Raw genomic sequence first — 14156 nt, forward strand, 5'->3', positions numbered from 1 at the left:
ACAGATCAGATCAATTGAATACAAATATATTAAGTATTTCAAAAAAGATATCTAGAAGCTATTAAAGGCAACCTATACATTATTACAACCCAAAAGGAGTGTTGAGCATGCATTTAAATAATATGGCTTGCACACACCTTCTTCTGTAGATGTACCATATACTTACCCATGGATGCTGCATCATTCTGGCCCATCACCCAAACCTGAAATGCCTGCAGTGAGTTTCAGCTAATAATAACACTCGCAGCTGTATTTCAGGGCTCTGCTTGGGGACTAATGGCCTATTGCTCTGCCTTGGGCCACGTGTTTCTCCCTGCCAGTCATTAATCTAGCAGCAGTGTTCACCCCTGATCATTATTACTTAAGTCAATACCAATGTAGTTATTAAGCAGATGAGCTTTTACCAAGGTGGTTAGAACGTGATAACTGCATAGCTGCAAGCAAATCAGATCATTCCCATCCGCTATCCTTGTTATGTATAAAAATAATTCTTCCAGGTGGTTCAAAGCAATTGGCCATGTGCCTAACAACTCACCTAGGCATTCTGGGATCGCATAATAAAATACTACTTGTCATGGCTTATTGCTTAATTACTGTTATCAGCTTTCAGAATTTCAGTAAACTCTACATAGTGCATAATAAGGTTACACTAAGCCGCAGGCATTATACCACAAGTACAAAGAGAACTATACCATTTTAATGTGTTGGATACGCCATTACCCCAAATGCAGCCAACTTTTCACGTCTCTTACACTTTGCCTAGGGAAAAAAAAAAGCTATTTACAGTAGATTTCTTTCAGTCTGTTTGGAGTTTAAATTCTCTGAGATAGGATAAACTCTTTTTGTGAATATTATCGTACGATGCTTGGACTGTATCCAGAGAGCAGGTGAGCAGATCCTCAGGCTGGAAGTCAGCAGAAAGGAAAGCAAGAGGGGAACGACAGTTCTCCCATGCTATGAAATCTCTTCTTCACTCATTTGCATAATGACAACATCTCCTTGCTTTTTTTAAATCAGTGCCATCAGGAGGATAAATGTTTAAGGCAAAAAACAAACAAATAAACAAACATCCCCCCCCAAAACAAAAGGAGTAATATTGGGAGAAAATGGCTTAATTGTAACACATACATGTAGGAAATTGAGAGGAAGAAAACAAATGCAGACATCAATCCAGGGAGGGATACCTCTGCTTTTGCTGTTCCATAAAAACAGAATATCTTCTAGCAGAACACGGCCAAATGTGGCCAGCAATTTGAAAATGACTAATCTGTGGTACATCTACCTTTTTCCCCACAGATTTCAAAGAGCTTTCCAAAGCTAAGCAAGTATTGTTATCTGTGATTTATAAATAAGAAAACAGGAGAATAACAAAGGTCTAATATCTTATTTTATATAAATTTATGTGACAAAAGTAAAACACATTGTTTCCCCCAGCAGATAGGCTCCTCTCATACTTTCAGAATTACCTAAACTTTACTCACTAAAATCAGATTTTATTAATCTCTACTGCCATTAGCAGTGCAGAGCAAATTCAGCTCTTAGAAGATGAGCTGGATTTTATTGTGATCTATTTATCATCAAAAGAACTGTTAATTAAATTCTCAGTGCAAAATACCACTGTAGATGCATCAACCCAAAATAACCCAGCTTGACTTTCAGTGTTTATTAGATTCTAGTGCCTGTTTTCAGAGAGCTCATGCTCAGGAAGAAAGAAAAAAACCCTAAACCCAAACCCTAAGAACAGCTTTTAAATAGAAATTTGTCTGGAAGTTATTAGAAAATAGTTCTTATGGAATGAAACTTCTAGTGATTACCCCTAATCAGGGAGCAAGGCAATGCCAAGCCAGAGATAGTCTCTGATTATTGCACAACAGCGGATGGCAGGCCACGCCATGGCTGGCTCGCTGCGCCAGAGATGCACAGGGAGGCAAGGGTCTGTCAGTGATCTGGAGCAATCGCTCCCCAAAGGAGTGGTGTTCAGCGAGAGCACAGCATATTCGGTCTGGAAAACGCTTACTCATGAGTGCAGTCCCCATTAGCTTTCAGACCTGGAGCCAGCGCATGTTTGCATTGCTTGTAAAAAACAGAAGCACAGCATGCTGTACAGCAATCCCAAGATGCAGTGCTGTGCTCCTTCTTTGGCCATGCAGACCTATTGACCATAACTGCTCTCAGTGTAGCTTGTAGGCCCAGGGAGATCTGCAGATGCCTTCTCAGGCGTCTGTGGAAGGTAACCTGGAAAATCTCGTCTGTTGTCAGTAGGTTTAAATTCCCTCCATGGGACTCTGCACCCCTACTGCATGAAGTTTGTGCATCTCCACCAGGAAGGCAGATGACTGCTGCTGCAAGAAATTACCCTGCTTTCCTGAGGGGAAGACGTGACCCTTTCGGGCAGTGCCCACCCTGTCTTTCCCTTTGTGCAACCCCTGTGATTTCACAGGGCAGAGAGGTAGAAGGGACAAGGGCTATAATCAACTCCCCCCCAAATGATGAATTCTCATCCCACATCTCTCCTGAGGAGAGAGCATGGGAAGAGAAGGGATCAGGTTTAATTTTTGTTTATTTTCCTTCTATTACGCCTGTCTAAATCTCTTTCTACAGCTGCCCATCTTTTATGTATGTAACTACTTTCCAAATTCAGTTCACAATGCCATGGCCCTCTTGCTATTCACTTGGAGCATAAAACCCAACACCTGGACCCCAAAGAACATTTCTGAGGTAGAAATTCTTAGCAGCTTTTTGTCCATTTTGTTATAATTCCAACTTCCACTGTACTTTTTCTCCCAGTCTTTTCTTCTTCTATTCAGGACTCTTCTCAGTACTTTGTGCCATAAGCTGGTTTCAGTGGCTTTCTTCTACATAGTTTTACCAGTCCTTCTACCACACTCAATTACTGCCTTAATTTAGTTTTGCATAAAAGTGGCCATGGGCAGCTGCTTACTATTCCCTACGGAGTTCATTAATACCAAATGAGACTGAGATACTAATTGAACCTGAGGAAAATGTTGTGGTCAAACTGGAAGCTTGAGCCTAGAGCTCTGAGATACAGAAAATGAAAAGGTAGCCAGACACTCCTCTGGAGATAAGCAAAACTTTTCATTGAACTAATTATCTACAATGATTTCAGTGCTATTAAAAATAGAACATGTGAATGCAGAAGTACAACAATGAACTATTTTATGGTCTGTGGGTCATAAGGAATTGTTTGGGCTCTATTTCTCAGTGATGACAAAAGTTTATGTGACTGAACCTACCTAGAGGAAATCGTCCAAAGAAAATATGCATTGCCTGTGGTAAGGATGACTGAATAAACAGTGCTGTTCCCTGAATTTATTAGTAAAACAATTTCTTATTAGAGAGTTAAACATATTATGCTTGGTGGAATTTTTCTGAATGAAATGTGAAAACACCACTCTGACCACTTGTTTCTAAAATCCAGAGTCTTTGTATTACCCCAAAAGGGGAAATCACAGTCTGCCTGTGCAATGTCACTCCACAGTGTTGCATGCAAGGGCTATATTTCTTCATGTCCTTTCAATGCAACTGCAGCATGCTGCATTTTACCCCAGAAACAGCAGCATTTCAGCATTGGGCAAAATTATTCCTGTATGTAGAAAGTTATAGTTGTAAAATTATGGACAGGAGAAAGAGGCTTTACATATATGAGAGGGCATTTAAATGCATATTACTGTGCCATATAATGAAAAGATAACTGTTGCTATCTCAGAAGCGTGTATTTTTTGACTGTAGTAAAATATTTCAGATTTGGCTAATATAAATCTTGCCTTCCTTGAGCTTTGAAGATTAAACCACGACCTTTTAAAACTAGAATTAAAAATGTGTCTTTAATAGATAGAACACCTGTTAAAGCAGCCACTGAAGTAGTCCTAGGAACAAGCATAATCAGAGGTTGAAAAAAGACCAAAGAAGTTCAAGCTAGCTTAGGTAAAACTGAATGATGTATTTGGAGAACAACATAAAATTAAGAAGGCATGGTTACCATGGCATGGCTACAGCTCTGCAAGGGCTCTGGGGCACTGCTGGGGGCTGGGGGGGGAGCCCAGCAGAGACTCCCATGGGTCCAAGGCAAACACTGAGCATGTGACCCCCTATATATGAAAATGCACTATGCGGGTCTTCTCTAACTGCTCTCAAAATAGGGGTCCTGGGCAAAACCCTCAGCTTGCTCCCCTCTTTGGGCAGCCTTCTGTACTGCTGTTACTCAGCCCATTGACTAAATTCTGCAGTGTGACCCTTAGTCAGCAATTCGCAAACCTCTGCCAAATACTGATGACTAGGAAGGAGTTATTCAAATAAGGAGTGCATAAAGTAGAAAAAAAGGAAAGATCAGAGGGAAAACATCCTTAAATCATCTGTACTTTACATCAGGCTATTCGATTGCACGGAACAGACCGACAAACACTAAACAGAAACCAAAGGGAAGGCCAAAAAAAAAAAAAAAAAAGCTTAAATGATACTGTAACATTGTACCAAGAGTAATGTTGCTATTAAGCCACAAAAGAAAATACAAGCAGAGAACAAGAAAGCAGATGGCTAGTCTCGTAGGTGGTCCAAACGAGCAAGTCTGGTGTTTTGTTTTGAGAAACATGTGAAATGAAGTTAAAAATTCCTCCGGTTTCTTTTGTAAACATACAAAATTCTATGGAAGAAATATGAGTTTTTGTTGTAGCTGAAATGGTAGAAGAACTGGATTATCGTGGCACCAAGACTATGGGGCACATTAGAATGAGACTGAAACATTTCTTAGGCAATAGGGTAGGCGTGAATTACTCTCATAGGAATAGGCCACATTTCATCGGAACTTATTATACTTCCTTACACGAAATCCAGAGCCCTTGAGAGAGAACTAGAATGAAAGGCTGTATCAAGACCCTAGCAGCAGTGCAGTTTGCATGCGTAAAAAGCCTGGGCAAGGGCCTGAGCCAGGGTAATGCATTACCCTGGTTGCAGCGGCAAATTATGGGGAGTTGCTGTGGCCTGGAAGAGCTGGGCTGTTCCCAGTGCAGGGCTGTGGACCTGTGCAGTATACAGACCCAACAGACCGCTGTTGCCATGTTCACAAACCTGCCAATGCACTCTATGAAATAATACTTGTCTGGATTTCTTGCTTCCTATCCTTCCCTATGCAGTAGAAATATGCCATTTCTATTGTAGCCTGCTCAAGGGGACATGGGAACAGACCCTTGTAAGACAATAATTATTTTTAAACCCTACAGAACCAGTAGAGCTAGGCTCCCTCTGTAAAATATTTTTAAGGCAGGTCTTACAGCTAGATGAGAAGCCAAAATTGCCAGTCATGTAAAATAACTCCTTACTGTTGTGTCCCCAGAGGCAGCTTTAGATGATTCAGCCTGGGAGGAAAAGCAAAAAAACGCCCTCTGCTCTAGAGCACCTCCACATGCTTTTGCCATCGGAGCAGCCAGGATGCAGCAGTGGGTGCCTGACGGCCCCACCTATTCCTTTCTCCTCTGCTCTTGCAAGGCGTTACAGCACTAACGGCTGACATACAAGGCAGCTGTGGAGTTTCCAACAGGCGCCACAATACAGCGCGCTGCATGGGCAGCCGGGTTTCCCGCAGCCGGTGCAGAGCGCAGACGGCGGGCAGTGCCGTGGTCAACGCCACGCTGCTGCAGGAGCTCTTGGCTCCCAGCCGCTCGCATGATCAGACAGGCGACGGTGTAATGTGGCCCTTCAAACCATGGCTTGATTCTCCTCCTTCTTGAGTCAAAAGGGAGTCCTAAAACTAGCTTGCAAGGAAGCATGTGTTGAGTCCCGGGGCTGCAGCGCTCCTCAGGTTGGTGTGACAGGAGAGAAAACTGCATTTTGTTTCCTGGAAGCCAAATGTAGTTCTTCAGCTTACAGTCTACTGAGAGGAATTAAAAAACAACAGAAACCACTCCCTCGTCAACAGGCCACGTCTCTTTCCTGTTCAGAAGAGTTCAAAACTGCTCACGTGAAGCTCAAAACTATTGCCATGTGGTGCTGATTCACAGTCTCTTACCATGAGCTTTGTTGATGATGATGTTTTAACTATACATCAAGCTCTGCGGTACAATGGATATCATTGCTCTCAATGTCTTTGTTATCATTTATCACTGAATTTTAAGTGTCATCCTAATTAGTAAACAGGATCTAATTTGTTAAAATTGCTCTATTTCCTCTCCAGCAGTGGAGTAGAAACAGTCATCAGTCATCTTATTTTTGAACAAAACTACGTGTTTTTCATAACAAATTTCATAATATATTCATTCAAAATCATTGATTTCTTTTTTTTTAATAGTCAGGAGGAAATCCCTTTTTTTTTCGTTCCATATGCTAGTAAGGTAAAATAAAGTGTTTTCCCACTTCACTTCTTCTTCTCTTCTTTTTTTTCTACTTCTAACTTCTGCTTTTTCCACTGAACAAAAGAGAAAAATAATGCTCAAGAAAAATAATTAACTTTTCACCATGGGGAACTAAAGCAAAATATTACTTTGTGTTATTATCTCTCACTTCAGGAGAGACAGTCGAAAGTGAGAGAAAGCGTTATTTGAAAGAACAATAGTGTTACTCTCCCTCACTTAAAAGAAATCTTTTAGCTCCCCCTTTTCTACAGGCCAAGCGGGAGGAGTGGGAAACAGAGCAGAAATACTGACTGAAAAGGGGTATTTCACCACAAGCAAATGAAAAATAGTAGTTCTTGCTCTTGGTGTTTTCAAAAACAAGTAATTAAAATTGAAGTCATTTAAAATACTTAAGCCATACTTAAGCCATACAGTAAACACCGCGCCTCTTACAACGCCTTTCCCGCAGAGCGCCAGGCCGAGCCCCTTGCTGTCGCCGAGGTGCCTTTGCCGCACGGCAGCTGCTGCAGGAGAGGCTCCTCCAGCAGTGCCAGCCGGAGGCCGCTCCAGGTAGGGATGCCTCCCGGTCCCCAAAAGAGCAGTTTTGCTAACCAGCCCTGCAGCCTGGTCCTTGCAGAGACACGCAGGGTCCTGACTCACGCTCTCACAGCCGGGGCCACGGCACGCCGTACCTGCCCTGCTGGGGTCGGCAGCCCTTGCAGCCCATCCCTCCGCTGGTGCGGCAGCTGTGCGCTCTGCCGAGGTGCCCAAAAGGGGTGTCGCGCCCAGGAGACGCCGGGAGGCACAGTCTGGGCTGTGCGGGGACGGAGGAGCTGCTGACTTCGGGAGATGTAGGGTCACGCCTGGGCGAGGGGGAGCGTATGTCGCTGGGCATGCCTCCGGTGAGGTACAAAACAGACAAAGCTTGCTATAGTGTTGGCGGCACATTCCTCCCTTCATCACGCATCTCCGGTGCAGGCTGGCAAAGCGCCACCTCCAAAATACGTTATGTCTCATCACCTCTCCTCATGAAAATCTACCTGCTTCAAGAAACTTGCAAGTTAGGAGTACCACTATACACACGCTCGGCTGCCTTTAGATGGACATATCTCTCAGTGAAGACAGGCTATGTAAGAGCCTTCTGAAGCACTTCACGTCCATTACAGTTCTTAAACTGCTCTGAAGCAATGCACAGGGATTTGTATTTCTTTTATGCCAGCGGTGACACCTGGCCTTGGACGAAGCACCAACAGAGGATTATGCCTCACTGAAACCTCATTTAAAACTTTAAGATAGGACTTGAACAAACCCTGAATGTTACTGGGTAACAAATGGCACGCACCCCCCAAAAGTACGTTCTAGTTTTAGACTTCAAGCACTTTATTTAAAACTGCCTGTTTAATTTTAAAAAAATGCCAGATCCGCAAGCCAATACAGCTGTACGTGTGATGTTTGACTGCATTCAGTTGTGGGTTACCAGTTTGGTATTAAACGTCCTAAAAGAGCAAAACCAAACCAAAACAAAAACCCAGACGGCAGTGGATATCAATCACGGTCTCTTTAAAAGAGCAAGACTTACTCCATAGTCCACATGAATGTTGCTATTTCATGTACAGAAGTGGTGTAGCTATGTGGTTTTCCTGCAGCTAGCAAGCTGATATCGCTTTCAAACCTTGCGCGTCACATGACACTGAGTCAGCTCTATCCGGCGCATCTCCACATTTCAGCCAGCGCAGGATCTGGTGATACGCTCCACATTGCAGAATACAAATGAGTTTTCAGATGATGATAAACAAAACTACTCGAGTGAGATTCTGCCAGGGCAAGTTACAGTGCGAACACTGACCACGGAGCTGGGAATCTGCAGCCTTCTTAGAGACATAACTATGACGTTAAAACACCTTTTCTTGTCTGACTCCCATCTCAGATGAAGCAGCATATGCTTGTGAATACAGGAGGGCAGGGCTCTGCATCCCTTGAAGAGTTTAGTGCAAGACCATTTTCTTCCAAAGGCAGCCTCCTTGTCCTTAGGGGTCTAATGTGGGAAACATCTCCCGTCACAACACAGTTTGACTGTAACGGTTCACCTTCTCTAACACCTTCTGGCTGCATGTTTTTTATAGCACAATACAAAACAGAGGACTGCCTCAGCAGGCTATTTTAAGTATATCTGTATTAGTTACCAGTACGCAAGGACTTTTTTCTTTGACACAGCATATTCATTTCACCTTTTCAAATCTGCAGGCATTTTTCCACAGTTATATATGTTTTCATTTTTTCTTAAAATAAGAAAGTACTAACAAGCACATATAAGACTGTATGCTGGCATGCCACATATTCTGTATGCTGGCATGCATTTCTTGGAGTAATTTACTTAACCTGCTGTGGTTGTGAGGCAATTGTTTCACCTCAATTTTGCAACCAGTTAGCAAACCCCCTTGGAGAGCCCCCTCCACACTCCAGAGACCAGATGCTTGCTGGTGATTGAAATAAATGCATATCCCAAAGCTATGTGCTGCGCTAGGAGAATACCTTGAAAGTTAGCTTCCTCCAACAGGCACTACGTAGCAATCCAGAGGATATCTATAATTATAATAGAGACTACGGGGGGGAGATGTCATATAAGACATGGCCACAGGGGAGTGGACATTATTTCTAGGTAGGCATCTGCACCCCTATTAATTTGGGCCCATCTGAACAACGTCATGGAAACTGCCAGGCTCAGCAAGAAAACGCAAAAGTCACAGTTGCGCTCAGCAGAACATGGGTGTCCTAAGAGCAACGCTCTCTACCCCCCGTGAATACCGTGCCAACTTTAGGAAAACTGCTACTAGTTCCTTTGTATCTAATCAATTGCATCTGTTCTATCAGCAGTGTCCGCTCTAGTGACGAATGAGCACCGTTGCTCTTTATCACCGTGCCCTCGCAGCTACCTGACATGGCTGTAAAAATGCTTGCCACAGCCTATAACCTTCAGTGGAATGGCAGCTCAGAAAAATAGTCTACTTTGGATGCAACATCCAAACACATCACACTCTGTTAGCCAAGGCTTGGCTCTCCTTGGTGTAGTTATTGGGAGGAACTACTTACATTAAAAACAGCAGGTGCTAGAGGCAGATACAATGTTATGAACCAACACCTAGAGTAATTTTATGGGTGCCCCTAGGCACTCTCTTAAAAGACGAATAACTTAGTAGCAATAACCCGAAACGCATTTTAGTTAGAATGGGTCCAGTGCAAAGCAAGGTACATAGTTTAAGAAAACAGGACGGCTGTATTAGTCTACCTAGGCAAGTACTTGCGGCTGACCGCAGGCAGTGTTTCAGAGGAACAGGCAGGGAACTCAAACAGTCAGCAGTGGAAGGAGCTGCCCACAAAGGGAGTGTCTTCACAGTTGGGGGCCAGGGGTTATCTGATAAACCAGGTTATAAAAGTTTATATCCTTTGCTAGGTCACAGTGAGATTTCTCCCACCTTACTGTGGCCACATAAATAAGATGCTTAGTGTAAGCCAGTGCCTGGCTTCTGTCAGTGAAGCGAGAGGAACATCTCTGAGAGGCTGATTTATCTCAGACTGCTTTATCCCATTTTAGGAGAGGATAAAACACTTTTAGGAGGTGATTGTATTTATCTCTTGAGTGGGCCTCCGTGAGTACCAGAGAGCAGCTGTCTAACTTTTGGAGGGCAATCAAGAGGAATCCAGCCTTTGTTTTCATAACCGTAGATGTTTTCTGATACCATTGGTCCTGCAGTCACTTGAGCCCAGGCAGAACTAAGTACCTGAACCACTTCGCACTTCTGGAGCCAGGAAAGGACAACATGTCTTGGCAGCCCGTCCACAAACCTCACTCTCCTGGGATGAGTCATACATCCGTGGGCCTAGGATATGTGCAGAAAACCTTTGTTGGGAGCCTGCTATTAGGAAGAATTGCTTTTAGAAGAAAAAGAGTAACGACAATATTTGGCTTGCCACTTGCAGGGAGGGTGGGGGGGTGTGGGGGAAGAAATATGGCTGCTTTTGGTAATAGCCTCAAATTTTGCTGCAGTGCTACGGCGAGAAGCAGGAGATGGGGCTCCCGCCGGGGACGGCCGAGCTGCCGGGGGGCAGCGGGAGCCGGGTGCCGGGCGGCCTCCCTGCCCCCGTCCCCGCCGGCCGCCACCTGTGGCTGCGGGGCGAGGGGGGCCGCCCGGCCGGCCGCCCCCGGCCCGCTCGGGCCCCGCGGGCGCCCCGCGCCCTTCCTGCTTCCGGGGCAGCCGGGGGGGGGTTGCGGCAGATGACATCAGCTGTGGATGCTGGAGCGGCGGCGGCGGCGCGGGGATGTGCCGGCTCCCCCCCTTCCTCCTCCTCCTCCTCCTCCTCCTCCTCGCCAGGTCCCAGCCCCGCGCCGTCTCCGTATAAAAGCGCCGCCGCCGGCCCGCCCGCCCTCACTGCCCGCCTGCCGCCGCCGCCGCCGCCAGCGGCCCTTTCTGCCCTCAGCGCCCCGGAGCCGCAGCCGCGGCGGAGCGGGGCGCCCGGGATGGCCGCCGTGGTGCTGGAGGTGGACCCGGAGCCGGGCTGCAGCCTGCCGCCGCCGCCCGCCTGCCCCTCGCCCAGCCTCTCCCACCGCTTCCTCGACAGCAAGTTTTACCTGCTGGTGGTCGTCGGCGAGCTGGTGACCGAGGAGCACCTGCGGCGGGCCATCGCCAACATCGAGAGAGGTGAGGGCCGCCGCCGACCGCCCCGGCCCCGGGGGGGGCGAGCGGGGGGGCAGCGGGCCAGTCCGGGGCGGGGCCGCCACAGGTTGCGCCGCAGCCCCCGGGGCCGGGGCGCGGCGGGGCGGCGGCTGGGGCTCGTCGGCGCTGCGCCCGGCGTGCGGGAGCCGCTCGCCCGCCCTCGGGGAGGGGGAGACCGGCAGGGCTGAAGTCTGGCCGTTTCTTTTTCTTCTTTTTTTTTAATTTTTTTCTCCTATTATTTTTATTATTCTTATCCCTTTTTAGCAAGGGGCTTCTCGCCCCGCCCGGTATGCGCGCTGCCCCGCGGCACCGCGCCGACGGGCTGCGGGAGCCGCCCGGGGCGGCGCACAAAGCTCCGCAGTCGGCGCGGCAGGTACCGCGCCCCGCGGCGGCGCCGGGAGCGGAGCGGCGCGGCGGGGCGAGGCGAGCGCGCTGCCGCCGCCGCCAGCACGGCGGGGGGCGGGGGGCTGCGGCGGGCGCGGGCTGCCGCAGCGGGAGCGGCCGCGCCCGCGGCGCCGCTGCCGCCAGCACCGGCGGCGGCGGCGGGTCCGTCTGCCCGGAGACACGGGCGGGTGGGCGTGGCGCAGTCCGCACTGCGGTCCCGATGGCCGCCCCGCGCGGACAAAGGGCGCCCGCGCCGCCGCCAAACCCGCCCGGGTGGGGGCCCCCGGGCTGCACCCCCCCCCCCCCGACGCCCGCCGTCCCTGTCTTCTCCCCTCTTCTTTTTTTTTTTTTTTAATTTTCCCCGCAAAACCGAACCAGCGGGGTTTGGGGCGTTTTTGCTCCAAACGGCGAAGCCTCCCCGAGCGGGAATGCTGCTGTGCCTATTGTGCCCAACTTGGGGCAATGAGACCTCTCCTTGGCTAGAGAATTTTTTTTCAGGGCGTAAGCCTTATATGCACCGCTTCAAATAAAAACAAGTAATAAGACTGATATCTGAGTGTTCAGGCTCATCATTGTGCAGCTGTGGGCTGCCATGACTCATTGTTTATTTGTCTCTTCTTGAAGAAGATGATGCGAGAAGGTATCACAAGTGAAATGGCATAGTTTTACAAGTCCTTGATAACGGTTTCTAATAAAAGACTGCAGTGTATATGGAGAGGAGAAGAGAAAAGCCCTGATGCCATAATAGTGGCATGATGCACAAAGAAAATGATTGTTGGACCATATAGTTCGCTAAACTCGACTGATACATGGCTTTGTAAGGTATATTTTCTTCTGAGCTGATAAGAGCTGAGAAATCAGAAAACTGCCATTGTTAAAGAGGAGAAAGAGAGCCTGAGACGGGAACTGGTAACAGCCTTGCCTTGTAGGTGTGGTTCAGCAGCCCAGCTAGGACTTCATTTGTCTCTATTGTTGTTTTCTCAACCATCGCTGCTTTAGCTGGCTCTCTCTCTTAATTCTTTTTCGTGACTTATTTCTGGTAAAGGGCTGCCTCATCACGGCTAAGCAGCTTCATCGTGACCTGTTCATCTTTCTTGCTACCATTGTCTCCCACGGACAACGACTGAGGCAGATGCTTTGTCATTCAGAGCCTCTTCAGCATTGCACTTTGCCAGTTTTTACCTCGTTTTCGATTGCGTCAGAACAGAACGGGCTCTGTTTTAGTTAAACTATTTAATATATAGCAAATGGATAAAACTTCTGCCCTCGAGACATCTGATGTCATCCTTCCTCTGAAGAAATGCTCCTCACCCTCTTCTTGAAGCTTCTATTGTACAGTCCCTACTGCATAGCTCTGCTGCTGCTACCTCCAGTCACAAAGCATAACACCGCTCCCTGCATTAGGTATTCAGAGGGAATGCTTTGGCCTGTTTATTCATCATTTTGGATTAGAAGTCAACTCACTGCTTCTGGTGTCAGATCATCTGACTGGGATTTTACCTGCTAGGGGAAAAAAAGACCTTGATCAGATTTAGAGGTGCATTGTTCTGGATGAGTACATTGTGAGTCTGAAGCTGTATATGTGTGAGGCAAAGATGGGCTTGACTAATCTTCTTCTCTTTGGAAAGCATGCTGCAGTCTGGAAGAACTGGCTTCTTTAAACCCTATTTCTCAACAGGGCCTTAAATGTGTTTAGGGTTCTCAATAACTTTGCCTCAATGTCTTCTCTGGTGTGCCTCCTAAGCATCATCACTGAAAACTGGATTCATGCGCAGAACTGCAGACCAACGTGCCACAGAAAACAACATCTGCTGATAACACATCAGTGGTGTGATGCTACGCAACTTGGCGGAGTGCAGTGTCATTTCTTAAATCATCATGAAGAGGGAATGGCTTGGCAAACTGCTTTTTCAGTAATTAAATTTGAGAAGCCATTTCCCTAATGGGGCAATCCTCTACCCTACCATCCACCAAAAAAAGAGGGGGAGAGTGAAGAGAAAGCTTCAAGATCTTTCTGCTGGTTTAGCAGATGCTACTGGGTGTGCCCTGTTTGCTGTCCAGTCCTGTGTCTAGCGGCATTGCACTCCTAAGGCTGCAGAAAGAAATAGCTCCAGTTCAGTCATATCTCCTCTAGTTACTTCCATGCTGCTAAAGACATACATCACTGGATTGACCTTGGATTGTAGTTCCAGGTTTACCTTTGTTCTATCCAAAACCAGCTGAATTATTTGCATAACTCTTGCATCCAGAATGCTGAATCATCTAGCTGCAAATTTGGGATATTTTATTCAAACCTCAATTTGAGCTTCTAGGACTACTATGCATATGGTACGTCCAGGCTCTCCCCCTGCCGCCGCCTCCTTTCTCATGCCCTTTGAGTCCTGTATTTTGGACATTGACTGGCTCAGCAGTCTGACTATGCTTAATCACGATCTTATCCCTGTCATGAATTTGATTCACAACAAAAGCAGCTAGGGATGGTGGATCAGACCTATCATTAGCAACACTGCTGAATCATAGTCGACATTGTTTAACTCGCCTCCAGAAAGCTTTTTTGTCTCCCTGCACGAGCTTACTGTCAGAGACCAGTGAACTGTTATCTTCTAGCTGCTTGAAGTTCAGCGCTCATTTTATTCAATGTAATTCTGCTTCAAGACGAATATGCAGGTCCTGGTTTTCATATGTGCTCTACATGCATGGTATTACATTATCTTTA

At 46.9% G+C, this 14156-nt stretch overlaps 1 protein-coding gene across 1 annotated transcript in view; it reads left to right on the forward strand.

The window, feature by feature from the left end:
• The first annotated feature begins 10618 nt into the window (after window positions 1-10618).
• Window positions 10619-14156, forward strand: part of LOC104152981 (microtubule-associated protein 1B) — a 73796-nt gene continuing 70258 nt past the window's right edge. The window contains exon 1 of the mRNA XM_068925262.1: window positions 10619-11041. Coding sequence (XP_068781363.1) covers window positions 10861-11041 — 181 coding nt within the window. The 5' untranslated portion in view covers window positions 10619-10860. The remainder of the gene's footprint in view (window positions 11042-14156) is intronic.

This window comes from Struthio camelus, chromosome W (assembly GCF_040807025.1).
Source record: "Struthio camelus isolate bStrCam1 chromosome W, bStrCam1.hap1, whole genome shotgun sequence".
Classification (NCBI taxonomy): Eukaryota; Metazoa; Chordata; class Aves; order Struthioniformes; family Struthionidae; genus Struthio; species Struthio camelus.